At 44.9% G+C, this 19,125-nt stretch overlaps 1 protein-coding gene across 9 annotated transcripts in view; it reads left to right on the top strand.

Annotated features, from left to right (window-relative positions):
* Positions 1–8,121: 8,121 nt before the first annotated feature.
* DNM1L (dynamin 1 like) overlaps positions 8,122–19,125 on the top strand; it is a 61,423-nt gene continuing 50,419 nt past the window's right edge. For all 9 annotated transcript variants that reach the window (XM_044678774.1, XM_044678773.1, XM_044678772.1 and 6 more), the window contains exons 1-2: positions 8,122–8,297; positions 15,698–15,845. In XM_044678774.1, coding sequence (XP_044534709.1) covers positions 8,196–8,297; positions 15,698–15,845 — 250 coding nt within the window. In that variant the 5' untranslated portion in view covers positions 8,122–8,195. The remainder of the gene's footprint in view (positions 8,298–15,697; positions 15,846–19,125) is intronic.

Raw genomic sequence — 19,125 nt, 5'->3', positions numbered from 1 at the left:
TCCTAACAACAATGTATATTCAGGGTTAAACGGTTTTGCATGAATAGGTAGATGACCAAACAGCATCTCAAATGGTGAGATGTATAGATCTCCCCTTGGTCTACTTTGCAGGTAGAATAATGTTAAAGGTAGAACAGCAGGCCATTTCAAATGAGTTTCAGTACATAATTTGCCTGTCATTGTCTTTAATTCCCTGTTCATTCTCTCCTTGTCCTGAGCTCTGTGGGTGGTATGGCATATGAAATTTTGGTGTTATACCTAGGCAAGAATATATTTGTGCTAAAACCGAATCTGTAAAATATGTTCCCCTGTCCAAATTAATTCTTGCTGGCAAATCAAATCAAGGTATAATTTATTTTAATAATATTTTGGCTACAAACACTGATGTGACTCTTGCCATTTGAAATGCCTCCAGTCATCTAATTGGCTGGTCCACCATAACCAAACAAAATTTGTAATGTACTGCTTTTGGCATTGTTATAAAGTCAATTTGTAGATGTTCAAATGATGTGTAGGCTAAAGAACATTCCCCAAAAGTCTTTCCTCAAAAGCTATGCTAGTTATATGCTTGGCAAGTTGCACAAGCTGCATGGACTTTAGAGGTGATGTTTGTTATGCCAAGTGCTAGCCATACTTTCTTTATTGAATCTACAATGCCTTGTGCTCCAAAATGACAATTTTTATGAATTGATTGGCAAATATGTTGATGGAGAGAGTGACAGTTGCTCTCTGAAAAGACTTTCCTTGACCTCAGGACTGGAGGGAGCTCATTCTGCTTCTCAGGATAGAAACTATCTCTATTCCTCAGAAGGTGACTTTGTAAAAGTCAGAACTGGCCATAGGGAAGCATATGACTCCATGAGAAATTAAAAAAAAAACAATAACAATAACAATAAAAGAGATAGCTTGGTGGCTTAATGGATAGAGAGAGCCAGGCCTAGAGATGGAAGGTTTGGGGTTCAAATCTGCCTCAGACATTTTCTAGCTATGTTATCTGGCGCAAGTCACTTAACTCCAACTGCCCAGCCCTTATCATTCTTCAGCTTTGAAACTGTTATGTTTAGGATTTATTTAGCTTTCTTTGATTTTTGTTTTTGTTTTTGTTTTTTTTGTTTTTAAACCCTTAACTTCTGCGTATTGGCTCCTTGGTAGAAGAGTGGTAAGGGTGGGCAATGGGGGTCAAGTGACTTGCCCAAGGTCATACAGCTGGGAAGTGTCTGAGGCCGAATTTGAACCTAGGACCTCCCGTCTCTAGGTCTGGCTCTCAATCCACTGAGCTACCCAGCTGCCCCCTATTTAGCTTTTGTTGAGAATAGGTTTCATATCAGAGAAAAGGTTCGTCCACTTTTATACTGTCCTCTTTAAGAAAAGGGACAGAAAAAGGTTGCTGTGGACTCTTAAATTCTGGACCTCTCTCTTGAACTTCCTCTTGAGAGCAAGTGACCGGATCTGTCCTCTGAGAGAAAAAGAAGATGTGTTGGTTATTTTGAGAGAGTTTTATTTGAGAGTTGAGAGTTTAGATTCATACTGAAGGGTTTACTAAGAGCTTTACTCCTTTGGGCCACAGGGGGAGCTGAAGAGCTAACAGTTTGACCAGTGAAGACTGAGACAAGAAGGAACTGTGAGAAGGCTTATTTCTTTGCCTGATTTCTGAAGAGAGAGAAAAACGGATTCAACTTCTTTCTCAAAGATTTTACAATTATTTTAAGTTACTTTGGGTTTATTATATATTTAGAGTTTATCAATTTAGTGTAGCTTAATAAGATAGAAATTAATATTTAAGACAGAGTATAGAGTAGTGCAGGTTCACCTTGGTGAACACAAAGACATTTCATGAGGAGTAGTTGGTTTTGGGGGATTGATTTAGAAATATTAGTATAGGATTTAAACTTTAGACATATTATAATATTGATATAGACTTTCCTAGTTTCAACTCTCATTCCCACCTCCTAGTTTCCTTTTTATACCTCTCCTCCATAATAAATTTAGGTTGGATCAAATTGCTACCTGAGGTCCATTAACCACCAATAATTAGTTTAACAGCTTGGCCTATACTAGATTCAGTTTACTTATAATAGTCCTCAGTTATACAAGATTTATTTTACCTATTAGTTAATTAATAATTTGGTTATCAATATACCAGCTATTATTCACCTATTATAAAACCGATACTTGTTATTGATTCTAAGACAGAAAGTAGAGGTTAAAAAAAAAGAGTAGAAAACATAGATGAAAATGCAAAATATCTCAAAGGGAAATAGCTGACCTTGAAAACTGATCAGAGATATAATGTTAAGAATCACTTAGTTTACCTGAAATCCATGAAGAGAGAGTAGACAATTTTTGAGAAGTTATAAAAAAAAGAACCAAAGAGCAAATATTTCTACTACAAAAGAAATCATAAAATGAAAACTCCCAAGAATCTCACAGCCACAATTCCAAATTCCCAGGTCAAAGAGAAAATTCTGCAAGCAGTCAGGAAAAAAATAATTCAGATGCTATTGAGCCATAGTTAGGTTCACACAAGATTTAGCAAATACTTGCTAAAGGAACAGAGAGCTTGGAATATAATATCCCAGAAGGCAAAGGAATTATTAGGTTTAAAACCAAGAATAACTTACCCAGCAGAACTGAGTATAATCCTTCAGGGGGGAAAATGATATTTAACGAAATTGAGCACTTTTATGCATTTCTTCTGAAAAGATAAGAACTGAATAGAAAAATCTGACATTCAAATACAAAACTAGAGAGAAGCATAAAAAGGTAAATGTGAATGAAAAATTATAAGGGATTAAACAAGGTTAAACTATTTATATTCCTATTTGGGAAAAAGATACCTGAAACCAACACCTCAGAAGGATATCATCATCAGGGCTGTTGGGGGAAATCTACTTAGACAGCATTGGGGATGAATCTAAGATATTGGGATGATCTCGGGGGACAAAGAGAGATATGCTGGGAGTGGGAAGGAAGGAGATGAAAAATATTGTAAATTATCTCACAGAAACAGAGGGAGAGTGAAGCATGGATTAAGCAACATTTGGTTGGCTTTACTGTCTGAACTGGATTGAGGGGGAGAAAACACATATACATGCAGCAGTAGACAGTTGGGTCTGGTGTCAGGAGAACCCGAGTTCCAATTCAACCTAGATACTCCCTGGTCATGTGACCCTGGGCAAGTCACTTCACCCTGTTGGTCTCATTTTCTTCATTTGTAAAATAAGCTAGGAGAAGGAAATGGCCAACCCTTCCAGTATCTTTTCAAAAACAAAAAACAAAAAACAAAAACAAAACCCTAATGAGGTCACAACTGAAACAAATGAACAAGAACAAAATTGGACTAGGGGGCAGCTGGGTAGCTCAGTGGAGTGAGAGTCAGGCCTAGAGACAGGAGGTCCTAGGTTCAAACCCGGCCTCAGCCACTTCCCAGCTGTGTGACCCTGGGCAAGTCACTTGACCCCCATTGCCCACCCTTACCACTCTTCCACCTATGAGACAATACACCGAGGTACAAGGGTCAAAAAAAAAATTGGACTAACAAAAATGACAAGAAAGATGACAATTGTAAGAGAAATTATAGCAGAACTGCTGCACTAATGCACTGCTATTCAGTAAACGACTTTGGAACCAAAAGCCACTAAACTGTTGATATTCTCTGACCTAGTGATACCACTGTGAATTCTTATACTCCCAAAGAGAAAAAAATGCTTCTCTGCAATTTATAGTCTTTGAGTTGCCTAAAGCAGAGATATCTGGCACAGACTATAGCCACATGTGTGACCTCGATAATTGGAAAATATTAACAAAATAAAAATATGATTTTACAAAGTACAATTAATGACACTTGTTGGCGCAGAGGGGTTAGGGAAGTCCTCATCCATTATTAACAGGGCCGAGTTCTGGGTTCAGGCTAGAGGCTCCCAGGTTTCTAAACAGGGTACTACTCATTCCTCATTGTTTCTGGCTCTTGATGCCCCTGCCCTAGAGCCCATGAAGAAAATCACTTAGTGCTTCAGTATCCTTCACATCCACATTCCCCAGTATGAAACACAAAGGTAGAGAATAGTGTTAAAAGAATGGAGATAGGGAGATTATATATATATATATATATATATATATATATATATGTATAATAACTGTAGTTGGTGGGAAGGAACACCTACTGCTCTCACCCTGGCTGCTGCTGTAAATTATTCTCTTCTCCCTGACAGGTTTGGTTGATTAACCTGTCAGTGATTCCTTTCTAATAGCTACCCAAGTGAGGACCCCTTGAGAGGTTAGGCGGATGGTTAACCTCTCTAGGCCCAACCTGGGGTTGGATTGATTGGTAATGAGCTATTGATTAGCTTTGGATAACAATTAGGATCTGACTACGTAATTGAACTCCCTTCCCAAGGGCTGTGATAGAATGACCACTCAGTAAGGTACTTGTTATTAAACACTGTTTATCTATTGATAGGGAAAGGATAACAAGGTACAGGTTTGGGGATTGGAAACCCTATTGCTCTATTTGACTATTAACTAATTGATAATCAGGACTGGAGACCACTAGGCTGGTAGAGGCTTGAGGTCTTCACCTTCTCTCTATCTCTGACCAGCCTGGCCACAACCAAGCCAGAGAATAGGGAAGGTTATTGATGTAGATAGATATTGATGGTCTGTGTATTCTCTCAGCTCTCCTACCAATAGTATTGATGGTTCACTAGTTCTCACAGCCAAGCAAGGAAATAGGTTCAGGCTTTGGCCTACCCTCTTCTTCTTCAACCACCCTTCTACCACCCTTCAACCACCCTCTGCTCAGGTTGATCCACAGAGGTTTGCTCAAGTCTTAACTCAGAGATCTGAGATCTCCAGTTCTAAGCCTCTTAGTCCAGAGACTTCCCTCACTGTCACTGTAAGGGGATATATGTAGGGTGGGGCCAACCGACTTTTGCCACTGGCTCACAGCACCTGGGAACATTCCAAATCTCTCAACTGCCATCCCTGTCAGTCAAGGTGGCATCCTTCTTATCCCAGATTAATAATTATAACAATAGCTATTCATTTATTCCATTATCAAAGAAATGTTTAAAACTCAAAAGACTTCTAATCACATATGGAGAACGATTTAAAACATGACATAGAAACCTATGAATCCTGTTCTACTGGGTGGTAGACAGTTAAAACCTCTGGCACTTAGCCCAGCTTAACACCTGCTAGCTGACTGGCTTCCACATGGCATGTAGTGCGATTATTGAACATTTATTTCACCTTTAACTTAACTCTCCACCATCCAAATGGCATGTGGGTGGCATGGCAGGTAAAAAGGAGCCTGGAGTCAGAAGACTTGGGTTTAAATCCAGCACCAGACACTCCCTAGTTGCATTGCTGGCGTGTTAAAAATTACAAAAGCTCCTTCTCCATAATTCCTTTCCTGCTTTCCCTTATACAATCCCACTCCTGATTGGCACTGTGACCTCCAGTTCTTGGATGCCTCAATTCTCTCTCCCAGGCCATCTCCTTTACACTAACCACCCTCTTCCCTTTTCCATACCTTGACCCCTAGGTGAATCAATTCAGCTCTCTCCTGAAACCTTAATCCCCCTACACAATGCCAAGTATACCCTTGCCAAAGCCCCAGCTTTGGATTGCTTCTGCCATCTGCCTGCCCTCACTCTGTGGCATCGTCTGCTGAATGAAAGTGAAGGAAATCACACAATCATTCAGATCGGCTCCACGGCAGATTTACCTTACACAACTTTGCTGCTTCTAGGCAATTCTACTAAGTGGCAACTTGCTATCCCAAGCTTCCCGGCTCCCTTTCCCCTCACCCATTCAGGTGCTATTCTTGCCTCCTACTTTAGAGAGGAAGTTGAGGTCATTCACCTTGAGTCCCTTCTCTTTTCTTCCTCGTCTTATTTCACTTACTGGACTTCTGCCTGTTTTCCCCCAAATGAGGCACGAGTGGTCTTATGCCTTACAGAGGCTAGCGCCTCTTCCTGTGGAAGCAATCCCATTCCATCCTGTCTTCTCCCAGAGATTGCTCCCTCTATCTTACTGTAACCTTATTTTTAAGCTCTCCCTCTCGACTGGCTCCTTTCCATAAACATACCCATGTCTCCCCATCCTTAAAAAACCCTCACTTGACTCTCCATCCCTTCTGTCCTATATCTCTTCTGTCCTCTGGAGCTAAAACTCCTCAAAAAGGCCCTCTACACGAGATGCCCCCACTTCCTCTCTTCTCAAGCTTAAAAAAAACAGCTTGGGACCTTATCATTGCATGGGAACTGCTCTCTCCAAAGTCACCCATGATCTCTTAGTTTCCAAATTCAATGACCTATTCTCCATCCTCATTCTCCTTGATCTCCCTGCACTGGTGTCCAAGAGACTCTTTTCTTTGGGTTTTTGGAACTCGACTTTCTCCTGGTTTTCATCCCACCTTTCCATCCCCCTTCTCTGCATCCTCCAGGTCGGTGTCCCTCCGGGTCCCATCCTGGGCCCTCTTTTCTCTACCTTCTCTCCGTGATCTGAGCAGTTCCCCTGGATTTCATTACCATGGCTATGTTTAAGATTCTCAAGCCTACTCTGCCCAGCCTCTGGGCTGACCTGTCCTCTACTCCTGGGGCTTTCACACACCTCCCACTGGATGGCCCGTTGACATACCTGCCTCTCCCCACCCTCACACCTTCCCTCTTGTAGGGACCTCTTGGACCCTCGGGCTCACATCCCGAGAGTTACTCTCCAGATCCAAGCTGTGGCCAAGGCTTCCCTTTGAAATATTGGGCACGGATTCTCTTCTTGACTCCCTTCTCTCCTCCAATAGCCGCCACCACTCTAGTATGGGGCCTCATCCCCTCCCCCTTGGGTGCTTACAAGAGGGGGGGGGAGGAGCAGGGGGAGGTGGTCCGCCTGCCCCAAGACATTCCCCACTTCAGTATTTCCATTCAGCCCAAGAAGGGTTTTCCCTCCCCTCCTCCTGACACTTTGCATTCCAATCCCCCTCCTCATTCTCCCGACTTCTCTGGATCCCTCTCCGATTTCCTAGGCCGCCTCCAAGGAGAGAAGCCACTGTTTTAGGGTCCTTGTGCAGGAAAAGAAAGAGCAGAGGAGGGACCCTGCAGCCCAAACCCTGGCTTGTGCTTACTGCCAGCTGCGGCCGTGGGTGCTGGGGGGGGGAGGGGGGGGCGCCCTTCTCTTCCCTCTTCCCCAGAACATCCAGAGACGCTTGTTCTAAGGTTGCAGGGTCATACATTTGGAGTCGTATCCCGCAATGCTCTCCTTTTACAGACTAGGAAACTGAGGCTGACAGTGGAAGTGACTTGCACCGGGACTTAGCGGCATTAATGGGATTAGAATCCACGTCCTCCACTTTTTTTTTTAAATTTTTTTTTTTTTTATTTTAAACCCTTAAATTCTGTGTATTGACTTATAGGTGGAAGAGTGGTAAGGGTAGGCCATGGGGGTCAAGTGACTTGCCCAGGGTCACACAGCTGGGAAGTGTCTGAGGCTGGATTTGAACCTAGGACCTCCCGTCTCTAGGCCTGGCTCTCAATCCACTGAGCTACCCAGCTGCCCCCACGTCCTCCACTTTTGCCAGTCACAACTGCCCCGGAGAGATGGAGAGCAGAAATTCCCTCTCCCTCCGCTGTCTCTTGCCTAGGCTCTTCCTGCCTGCGGCGGCAGCTCTCTTGGAAACGGGCACCCCCTGCGGCTCAAAGAAGCCCTCCACAGCCCTTCTGCAGCCTTGAGCCACACGGAGGCTGCAGTGGGGGTGCTTGTGCTCCAGCCCGAGCGGGCCTGTCTAAACACGCGTGCACCCACCTACAGGCACGTCATAGATGACCCACGCATAGGCAGCTATGGCTCCCACTTATTAGTTACAGGAGTGCACCTTCTTAGAGGAAACGAACAGCTCGGACTTTTTCCTCCTGCTCAAAGCTGCTCCCCAGCAGCCCGCCATTACGCCTCGTGAACGCACACAGCGCCTCGAGTCACTCGCAGCTTCTCCCCACTTTCCCCGTCCAGGACTACAATTCCCGCCAGCCCTTGGGATCCCGTTTTGGCGCACAGCTTGCCGGGAGGGAGGGAGAGAGGGGGCGGGCCCAGGCTAATGGGAGCTGGCTCCCGAGGAGGAGAGCGAGCTGGAGGCCGACTCTGGGCCGGACTCCATTCATCCCCTCTGCCTGCCGGGCTTGGGGCCTCGGGTTCAGGGAGCCATGGAGGCGCTGATCCCAGTCATCAACAAGCTCCAGGATGTCTTTAATACCGTGGGCGCCGACATCATTCAGCTGCCCCAGATCGTCGTGGTTGGAACCCAAGTGAGAGCAGGGGCTCGGGGTGTCCCTAGGCCCCGGGGCCGGGCGGAGGGGAGCAGGTCCCCATTCTGGCGCCCCGCCGTTACTCCTTCTGCCTGAACCCGTGGTGCGGACCCCGCCGAGGCCCAGGAAGGAGGGAACCCAGGAGGAGGCGGGGAGCGGGGCCCTGGCCCTAAAAAAAAAAAAAAAAAAAAAAAAAAAAAGCCCTGGCCTTGGCGCCCTGCGGTTATTGCTTTTGCCCAAGCCTGTGATGCGGCCGTCGCAGAGGCCCCGGGGGAGGCGGGGAGGGAGCCAGGTTGGAGGGGAGCTGGCTTTTGCCGCGGCGCGCTGCGGTTACTGCTTCCGCCGGGCCTGTAGTACGGGCCCCGCCGAGGCCCCGGGGAGCTGAAGGGGGGGCGGGGCTGGCTCGGGTGTGGCAGGCTGCGTGCCCAGAGGTGCTGGAGAAGGGCCGCCCCCCCCCCCCCCCCATCACGCTTTCAAGGGCAAGGGCAGCTGAGGGACGCCGCCGGCTCCGGGCCGGCCTTCTCCACTTCCCTTCCTCCCTCCTCCGGGGATGCCCCGGGGCTGCGGAGCAAAACTGGGAGTGGGGGATTGCGGGTGGGGGACTTCCGGAGAGCCCCTGCTTCGGGGGCGGTTTAACCTTCCAGCTTCATGAAAGCTTGGCGCGGCGAAAGCACGCGCACACGCTTTTTCTGAGCCCCCCTGGGCACTCGCGCTGGCTCTGGCGGTGATGGCGATCCGCACCTGGCTCTGCCCTGAGGGCTGGCCTGGTCCGGCGCTGCCGCTCCTAGCCGGGGCTCAGGCTCTCCCGGAGGTGAAGCCAGGCCCATGATTGCTATCAAGCCCTGGGCTGTCTGTGCTTTGGGGGAGGGATTGGGGGGATGGAAGGGGGGGCACGGACAGAACCTCGTTCTGCCACCCCTTCTGGTCTCCGGGATGGAATGGAGTTGCCGGGCGGGTGGGGTTTGACTTTAGACTGGAGGCGCTCTGAGAAGCCCCCCTCCCCCGGGTTCGTGCTCTCCGGAGAGGTTCCAGGGGACCGTTTCCCTTGGCCCTTCTCCCCTCTTCCCAGAAGTGCTGCTCGGTATACACAGGTCTCCCAGCATGGAGCACGCATCTCTTGGGTGCCTGCTTGCCTGCCTGCCTGTGTGGCGGGCCACGAGTGCTTGGTGACTGATTGGGGGTGAGGGACGGCTGCGCGCACAGGGGAGCAGCCACGGGGGCCCCCCCACGCTGGGGAGATGCCGTCTAGCGCTCTACGCCGCTCACTGCACCCAGCACAACTGAGGCTCAGATCTGCAAAGGCTAACTGGCCCACACCTCTTTCAAGCTTGGCATTGAATGGGGAGCCTTCCCCGCTGTTGATCAAAGGGAGAGCCCAGCCGAGCCTGGCGCTTCAGGGTGGTGGCTGAACAGTTCACTTCTGGCCGTGGAGGGAGAGATACATGGTAATTGGGGCTGCCCCTAGCTGTGCCTCTTCACCCTGTTGGCCTCAGTTTCCTTATCTGTCAAATGAGCTGGAGAAGGAAATGGCCCACCACCCTGGAGTCTCAGCCTGGAAACCCCCCCCCCCCCCTCCCAGGGCACAGAGTGGGTCCGAGGACTGAAGGACAGTGCAGCCTAATGGATGGATGAGCAGCTCTTAAGACTTCTCTTCTGCTTTTAGGAAATGGCATTTTGGGCCGACTTTTCCGAATCTCTCTAGTCAGCACAGTAGCAGGGGCAAGGCCAGCCCCAAAAGGCTCCCCAGACACTTTGCAGCGGCCTGCAAGCTCTGGGTGTGCAGGAGAAGCAGGCAGATAAGGTGGCTTCATAAATAGTTGAAGACCGGAGGCTTTATCTTAGCCAAATGGAGTTTCTTTCTCTCAGGCCTCCTGATGAGCAGAACTGAGCAGGAAGTTGGGAGGAGCCAGGAGGAAGAGCTGTTGGGAAAGTCAGTGACTTCTGGGGAAAGCCTCTCCTGAGCCCTAGAGCCTCCATTTGGAGAGCTATCAGATGGAGGTCCAGAGAGGTGACTGGACCAGGGGGCAGAGGGGAGACTTCCAGCCAGGACTAGACTGGAGCCAGCTCTGGATCCCTTCTGCCCCAGTCTCCAAAAGACAATTTAATCCAAAGCCAATAATAAATGTCACTAGTGTCGTTTAGAATTGCTTTGCACCTGTTTACATGAAAACAAATGAATTTTGCTGCATACCATGGCACTGCTCTTATTTTTTTTTTTTAAACCCTTAACTTCTGTGTATTGGCTCCTAGGTGGAAGAGTGGTCAGGATAGGCAATGGGGGTCAAGTGACTTGCCCAGGGTCACACAGCTGGGAAGTGTCTGAGGCCGGATTTGAACCCAGGACCTCCTGTCTCTAGGCCTGGCTCTCCATCCACTGAGCTACCCAGCTGCCTCCACTACTGCTATTATTTTTATATATCTTATTGAATTTCCCCCACTCACGTAGGCCCATTCAGAGGCATATTTAAATGCTTCCTCCTTGATTACTAATTAGAACATCTGCCCTCAGTCATTTAAGTTCTGCTCCCTTACCCCAGTTTAACTGAATATTGATTTTAGGTAACCCAAGAAAGCTCTTTTATATACTTAGTTGCTCGACTCTGTATATGAGAACTCCTGCTAGGTTTAAATATTAATTACTGGCTCTGTAATTTGTTAATGATGCCAGTAATAACACAAAGACCCAGATAACTATTTACAGGGTTTTAACTGTGGGAATATCCTAGCTGATGCTGTCGCCTCAGAGCAGTCCTCCAACCGCAGATGTCGTCCCTTCTAAAAACAGGCCAACTGTTATTTCCCCAAGGAAGGCGACGGAGGCCCTGCTCCAGAATCACCTCCATCCTGTTCATTAGAGAAAGGCCGAATGGCACCAATCAGGAGGTCTCTTCATTCCCTTCTCTAGACGGCCCCAAACTTCTGACCAACAGGATGTTTCTCTCAGTCTATTCATAGCAACACCCTCAGACTAAGCGTCCTTCACTCTGTTTCTCTTGGGCCAGCAGCAGCAGCAGCAGGAGGACGGGCCAGCCTGCCATCCTAATGAGCAAGAGGCTGTCCTTTGGCGCAGTGACAGCAGCTCCAGCTTTGGGAGGAGAGGCAGGGGGAGGCGGACGCCTCTTAGCATCCTCCGAACCAAGATTTAAAAAGGGAAGGGGGCAAATAAGGTGAACCAGTCAGCAGATGCACTGCTGGTGAGCTCTCCTGTCTGTGACTGGGGAAGACGGGAAGGAGGCAACATTTCCATCGTTCTTTTCTGTTAGACCTTATGGATGGCTCCTGCCCTAGCCGGCTTGGGAAAGGTTCTAATTTCTTCTACTGGCATGACCGCTTGCAATCATAGATCTATTTTTAAGCTAATTTTGGCACGTGCTGTAAGGTGTAAAACGAGATCTAGTTTTTGCTGAGCCGCTCTCCAAATTTCCTAGAAATTCTTGTCCAAAAAGAGAGGCCTCCTCTGAGTAATTTGTTACTGTGCTTCTTAAATGCTTGCCTGCTGTTTGGGATTGTTCTTTTTTTTTTTTTTTTTTTTCCTAATTCTATCAAGCATTCTTTTGGTAGTTTGATATAGCTCTAAATCCTGAAAATTAATTTAAATTTGGGCCAGCTAGATGCCTCAGTGGACTGAGAGCCAGGCCTAGAGACAGGAGGTCCTGGGTTCAAATTTGGCCTCTGATTCTACCTAGCTGTGTGACGCTGCCTAATCCTTACTGCTCTTCTGCCTTTGAACCAATACACAGTGCTGATTCTAAGATGGAAGGCAAGGTTTTTAAAAAAGTAAATTTAAGTTGTATTGTTATTATGATTATAATGGTGTGGGCCAAACATCAAGCAATGACTTTTTCACCAATTATTTGTATCTCTTTTTAACTTGTAAAGAGTGTTTGGTGGTGTACTTTTATACACCTCACATATTGTCTTAGGCCAATTTATGTGGTTATTTTGTTTTTTTAATGAAGTTTTTTATTGAGATCTTCTGTCATACCATATAATCATCCCAGATATCCTTCTCTCCCCCCCCTCACAGAGAGCCCCTCCACATAACAATTAGCATTTAGAAAAAGAATCAATCCAACTGATTGAGACATTGAAAGAGCTGGGCAAGGTGGCGTCCTGTGAAGGGGCACTTGGAGATGGCTTTTCCCCATCGCTCTTCATTTGGGTCTTGTGTGATCTGTATCATTTGTTACCTCCACTTGGGGTTTTTTGGTCTGTGCTTGTTCTTGCGTTTACATCGTTGGGGTTACTTGTTGGGGATGCTCTGTGTCAGTCAGAGTCCTCTGTCTTCAGCACAGGAATAGACTGTTGTGTTCTTCCTTTACTGAATGTTGTCGTTGGGTTATTAATTGGCCCGTTTTCGATGTTGTTTCTCAGGGACTAGGGAGGCCTGGGCAGAGGGCTTGAAAGGAGCAGTGAGAACCCACGGGCATGGCATCCCCAAACAGCTACAATAGTAGTATCATAGATCACCGTCCCAGAGCGATAATAATGAAAAAGCTGGAAAGAGTGTGAGAATTTCCCAAATGTAACACAGAGACACAATGTGAATGCATAGGGTTGCCACTAACCTCCAATTTGTTAAAAAAAAAAATGCAATTCTCTATGAAGTGCAGTAAGACAAGGTATGCCGACATAGCTGGTTCAAAGTCACCTTATTTGCTTAATTCTAGTTTGATTCTCAAATGGTTGTACCATTTTACAGCTCCACCAACAAATAACAGTGTGCCTGTCCTTGGGCACAAACTGTTGCCTTCTTTGTCATATTTGCTAGTTTGCAGGGTCTGAGTTGAAACTTTAGGGTTGTTTCGATTTCACCCATTACTAGTGATTTGGCACATCTTTTCGTGCGGCGGTGATTCCTTGCAGTTCTTTTGAGAAATGTTCCTGTCCTTTTACCACTTTTCTACTGGGGAGTGGCTCTTAGTCTTACACATATTGTATATCTTGGACACTGAGAATTGGCTCTTTCTGTCATTGATTCCGTTTTGTAGCACTGCTGACATTTTTTAGACCTGCCTAAATCCTGGTTTCGTTTTTTCTGAGAGTCAAGCTTGGAAATCATTTATTGTTTCTAAGACAAGTTCAGCTCTCCAACCACAAGGAATTCTGTTATCCTTGATGCAGGTGGATGCCAGGGAGTTTATTGTCTGTCAGCTATCAAGGAGGCGAAAGGAGGAGGGATTCTTGCTATTCCTTCCTTCCCAATGTGCATACATCACTTTGTTCCTTCTGCCCATGACAGTACAAGCTTTGCAACCAGTCCTCTTGCTTCCCCTCCCCCCCCCCCCCATGAGGCTGTCTTCTTTTTTTTGGTGCTGCCTCCTTCTTTAGAAATCATCCGTATGCCCTGAATGCCCTGATTCCCAGTCACTGGGGCTTGGTGAGGGGCTACTAGCCATATCAACAATTGAATGGGCTTCTCAGAATTTTGTGCCTCACTACCCCTTTATTTCAGTTATGCCTATCAATACCAAATCATTATTAGAGCAATCTGATACCAAGAATTTTCCCTTTTTGATTGCTCCCTTCTTATCCTAGATGCATGAATGTTGTCTGGGCAGAAGCTTTTTAGTATCATAGATTTAAAGTTCTCTGTATTATCTGTCTCTTGGTTTGGTTAAGAATACATCTCCCAAGGGCAGCCGGGTAGCTCAGTGGATGGAGAGTCAGGCCTAGAGACAGGAGGTCCTGGGTTCAAATTTGGCCTTAGACACTTCCTAGCTGTGTGACCCTGGGCAAGTCACTTCACCCCCATTGCCTAGTTCCTACCACTCTTCTGCCTTGGAACCAATACACAGTATTGATTCTAAGCTGGAAGGCCAGGGTTTAAAAAAAAAAAAAAAAGACTACATCTCTCCATAGCTGTGAGAGATCTAATAATTTTTAGAAATAGTACAATCTTTAATATTGAGGTTAGGTTCATTTAGAATGTGTTGTGCAATGTAGTAAAAGCCTCGTTGCCCCCAGACTCCTTTGCAGTTTTGTTGGTAGTTTTTGTCAAAGAGGAGTTTTTACTTAGGTAATTTGTCAAACGCTGAATTACTGAATTCCATTATTTCTGATTCTCCCTTGTCTGGTCTACCAATAGTAGATGACTTTTCTGATTGCTGCTTTATAATCTAGGCTGAGGTCTAGATGTGCCATTCCCCCCTTCATCAGTGCTTTTCCCCCATTATTTCTTTGATATTCTAGATTTTTGTTTTTCCAAATGGATTTTGTTATTTTATCAATTCTACAATGTATCCCCTCAGTACTTTGATTTGTAAAGCATTAAAAATAGAAATTAATTTGGGCAGTATCACTTTTATTATATCGATATGGTCTAACCCTCGAGTACTGAAGATTCCTGTATGTATCTTAGTTTTTTTTATTTCTTTAAAGAACTCTTTGTCTTATAGTTAGTTTGAATGGAATTGCTCTCTTGATTAGTAATGTATAAAATACTGTTTGTTTTTGTAGGGTTGGGTGTTTTTTTGGTATTCTGCTCCCTTGCTGAAGCTGTTAATGGTCCACTCGAGTTTCTTTATTGATCCTATGCGGTTTTCTAAATCATCATGCCATTGTCATATAAAGATACTTTGGTTTCCTTCTTTGTTGATGTTCATAGCCATAATTTATTCTTTTGTCTTACTGCTATGGCTGGCATTTTTGTGAGCCCTGGCCAATAGAGAGGGGCAGAGGGGGCAAGCCTTGCTTTACCCCTGTTTGTACTGAAAAGCTTCTTTTACTTCTTCAGTGTAAATAGCACTCAGCTCTTGTTTTTAAATAAATGCTCTTTAAAAAACTCTCATTTTCTTTTCTTTTCATGCCCACTAAATTTTCCAAGAATTTTCATTTTTGCTACCACTAATTTACCGCATATAGTAGTTTTGATCATTTTTTTATTTCCTCTTTTGTGAATTTACCTTGTCCAATTTTTATATGATTTTCTTTCTTTTCTTGGTTTAGGTTAACTAATGGTTTCTTGATTGGGAAGTTTCTTTTTAGTGCAAGTAAAGGAATAATTAAACAGAAACAAAATGTAACATTTGAAGCAATTTCAAAATCAAAGTTCAAATCAAATGATTTTACTTTGTAGGAAAATTCCTATGTATGTTTTGTTTTGCTTTGTTTCTAAACCCATACCTTCTATCTTAGAATCAATATTGTGTATTCATTCTAAGTCAGAAGAGCCATAAAGACTAGGGAAAGGGGGTTAAGTGACTTGCCCAGGGTCACACAACTAGAAAGTGTCTGAGGCCAGATTTGAACCCAGGACTGCCTATTTTTCTAGACCTGGCTCTCAATCTACTAAGCCTCCTAGTTGCCGCCCCCATGTGCTGCATTGCTAATAGTTTTACTGCATTATAAAGGATGTTAGTTAAGACTCTCACAGCTACTCTTACGTGTTTTATTTTCAGAGCAGTGGAAAAAGCTCAGTGCTAGAAAGCCTTGTAGGGAGGGACCTACTCCCAAGAGGTACTGGAGTTGTCACCAGAAGACCCCTTATTCTACAGTTGGTCCATGTTTCACAAGAAGATAGAGGAAAAGCATCTGGAGATGAAAATGGTAAGTATTAGTTTTTGTAGGATTAGAATTACTCTAGGACTTCACCTGTGTGATTTTGTCCTTAAAAGGAAGTAGATTGCCGATGATGTTGTTTAATGTTGATTAATGATAATAATTAGGAATGAAGAGCAGCAGCAGAAGTTTGAGGAAGATAATCAGGGTGTTAGGTTGCAAAGTGCCTGCTTCATAATGACCAGTGATGAAGGGAGTGTCTTACAGATGAGGGAATTTCGCCTCCATGAGGCAAAGTGACTGCTCTGTAGTCACATTGCTAGTAAGCATTTGAGGCAGAATTTCCATTTGAGCCTCTTGACTTTGAGCCCTCCTTGCTACCCTGTGCCATCTCTTCTATTTAATTTCCTTCAATACTCTGCCAAGGTTTGGGATCTTGACTTTGTCTTTTGTCTTCCATAGTAGGAGCATAGATTGAGAGCTGAAAGTGGCCTCGGAGTAGTGATTCAAATCCAAATCCAGCCTTTTCCCCTCTATACAATGCCGCTTTCATCGATTCACTCTCTTTTTCAATTTCGAGTACCCCACAAATTTTCTAAGCAGGCCGGCCTTGCCTTTATTCAAGACACTGGTTTTAAAAGAAGCTGTTAAGCAGGGCCAGTGGGGATAGACGCTGTGGCCACTGGCCCTAATGTAGAGACCCTGCCTCCAGGTTAATGTTGCTCCACTAATCAGCACTCTTACTCTAGTCATCCTGCCAGCTGGAATTCACCTATCATTACCTAGTCCATATCTCTTCACCTACTTCTCAAGGCTTTCATTATTTATTTACTTACTTAAGAGCTCAACCTGTTTTAGAATCAGTACTAGGTATTGGCTCTAAGGCAGAAGAGTGGTAAGGGCTAGGCAATGAGAGTGAAGTGACTTGTCCAGGGTCACCCGGCTAGGAAGTGTCTGAGGCCAGTTTTGAATCTAGGGTTTCCCGTCCACCCAGCTGCCCCCTTCTCAAGGCTTTTATTAAATACACCTTTGTTATTAAATACTTTGCTGAAGTATATGTCTGTGTGTGTGTCTAGTAAACCTGTGGAAAAAAGGAAAGAAGATTAAACTGGTATGATCTAAATTCAGTCGTGCTAATCACCAATTATATATAAGATAAATCGCTGAGATACAAAGCAGCAAACAAAATATTTGTGCCTTTGGGGACCAATAGAATTGCTGCCCTGAATCCGTGTGCTGGCTCACAGGATCATCGCTTCTTTTTCTGAGGGCATACAAGTCAGACCCTTGATATCATAGTGTAGTATTTTGCTAGGATTGAAGTTTAAACTCAGTAACTGGCAGTTTGGAGAAATTCATCTTCTTCCCCTCTTGCAAATCTGGATAACTGTTTCCAGCCCTGCAGTGTCTCACCTGGTGATCCGAACATGACTGATCCATCCTGTCCTCCTTTTCTTATTGTACCCTGGGATGGACTTCCTCCAGTTTTTGTTTTTGTCCTGTCATTCTGTTTTTTGATTCTTCACCTTGTTCTGAAATAGTTGAGTTCTTCAGTACTAATGCCGATCCTTCAAGTGATAGAGCCCACATGCCTTTTCATCTGGTGTGGTTATTCTCCATGGCTTCCCCCATATTGTTGACAAGGGGCCCATTCATCTTTCTGGGCTTCAGCTCTCTTGATGCTACATGGTAACATGGTATTATTGTAGCACGTGGAAAGGGCATGTTTTCATGGTTCCTCTATAACTGGCCCACTTCCTTTTCTGGTCATGTAGTTCTTCAATATCTTCAATATCAATATCTCACCTTTTCCATTACTTGTGATTTTGTTTTCTCATCATTTGGGGTATTCCTTGATCTGTCACCATGTGGCATAACTGAAAGAATACTGCAGTTTGAAAGTTAGGTTTTTATTTCAGGAAAATTGCTGATTGAGGTTATTGGCAGAATAGCTCAGTTTCTTGAATACAGTCTAGCCTGTTCTTTTATTCCTGTTCAATTTTGGGACCAGTTTATCATAAGTTAGTGTCTTTGGACGATGTCCCAGATTATATGTCCTGATGGTCTAATTCCATGTACTTTCCATCCAGCTATTCTAAATAATAGACATTCTTTTTATACACTGGGTTTCTCCTGTTTGGGGTAGTGTGTTAAAATTAATGGTTTGGCTGAATATATGAAAATTATAAATCTTTTATTTATAAAGTAGAGAAATACAAAAAGATAGAAAAGACATTAGCCTATCTAACTAAACATTGTTCCAGTGCTTGGCTCAGCCAGGATTTGTTAACCTTCAATCAGAATTAAACTATCTCCAGAAGACAGGAAGGGAAAACCAGCTATCCACTCCCCCAAGATGATGACTGGAGCTGAAGGTGACTCCTGAGGCCGACTTTCTTCTTTGAACCGAGCTGACTTCCTTCTTGTAGTGACTCTTCTTGGAGCTCACCCTCTCCTTTCACCAGCTTGCCTGCTTTTATGGTGGTTTCTTGTCCTTGTCCCTTTTCACAAGGGCCAATCACAGCTTCCAGATTGTCTGAGTTCTCACCTTTGGAATCACACTTTTCTGAGTGTGTGAACTCTTCTTCTCACCTAGCATCAAGTAAGGTGTGAACTCACCAAGTGGTTTGTGAGCTCCTCCACCTAGTTCAAGCTTGTGTAGATTCAAAGTTATTGCCAACCAAAGTGTTCACTCCAACTAGGCAAAGAGAACAAAGGAATCCCCTTTTCACAAATGTGAACTCAAAGAGAACCAAGAATTCCCTTTTACAGTAGTGAGGCTGGTTTAACCGAGTAATTCTGAATCCCATTTAGGTGTTTCTCTAGTACTTTGGAGGCATGAAGTTGTCAGGGACTGAGGTCTCAGGATCTGAAAAGGCAAAGGTCTGAGATCCCTGATGTCAGGCAAGGTCCAGGCTCTGAGTAAGACAAAGGTCTGAGATCCCTCAGTTTCCACATTTCCCACCAACAAAATAGCTGATTGAGGCAATAATCTTCTCCCCTTTTTCCCAGGCAGGAGAATATGTTTACCCAACTCTTGGTATCTCCCCTTTTTCAGCTCCTGTTATCTACCCGCATACCCCTGCCCCCCCCCCCCATAGTCCTTTGCTCAAGGACCCCTCTCAAGGCTAACTTTTATTATGGGAAAATTGTTCAAATTATTATGAGAAAGTTCTTTTCTTTGCGGTTTTTGCTTTTATAAGCTTGTGCTGTTCACTCAGTAAACTGCATTCAATTGCCACCAGCAGTTGAGGCCATTCTGATCTCAAACTTTGACTTGTCTCTTTTTTTCTCTTGCCCTTACCTGAGGAACTCTTGGGCCCTGGTC

This window comes from Gracilinanus agilis, chromosome 5 (assembly GCF_016433145.1).
Source record: "Gracilinanus agilis isolate LMUSP501 chromosome 5, AgileGrace, whole genome shotgun sequence".
In the NCBI taxonomy this organism is placed as follows: domain Eukaryota; kingdom Metazoa; phylum Chordata; class Mammalia; order Didelphimorphia; family Didelphidae; genus Gracilinanus; species Gracilinanus agilis.
The sequence above is the reverse complement of the archived record's forward strand: the minus strand, read 5'-3'. Positions and strand labels throughout refer to the sequence as shown.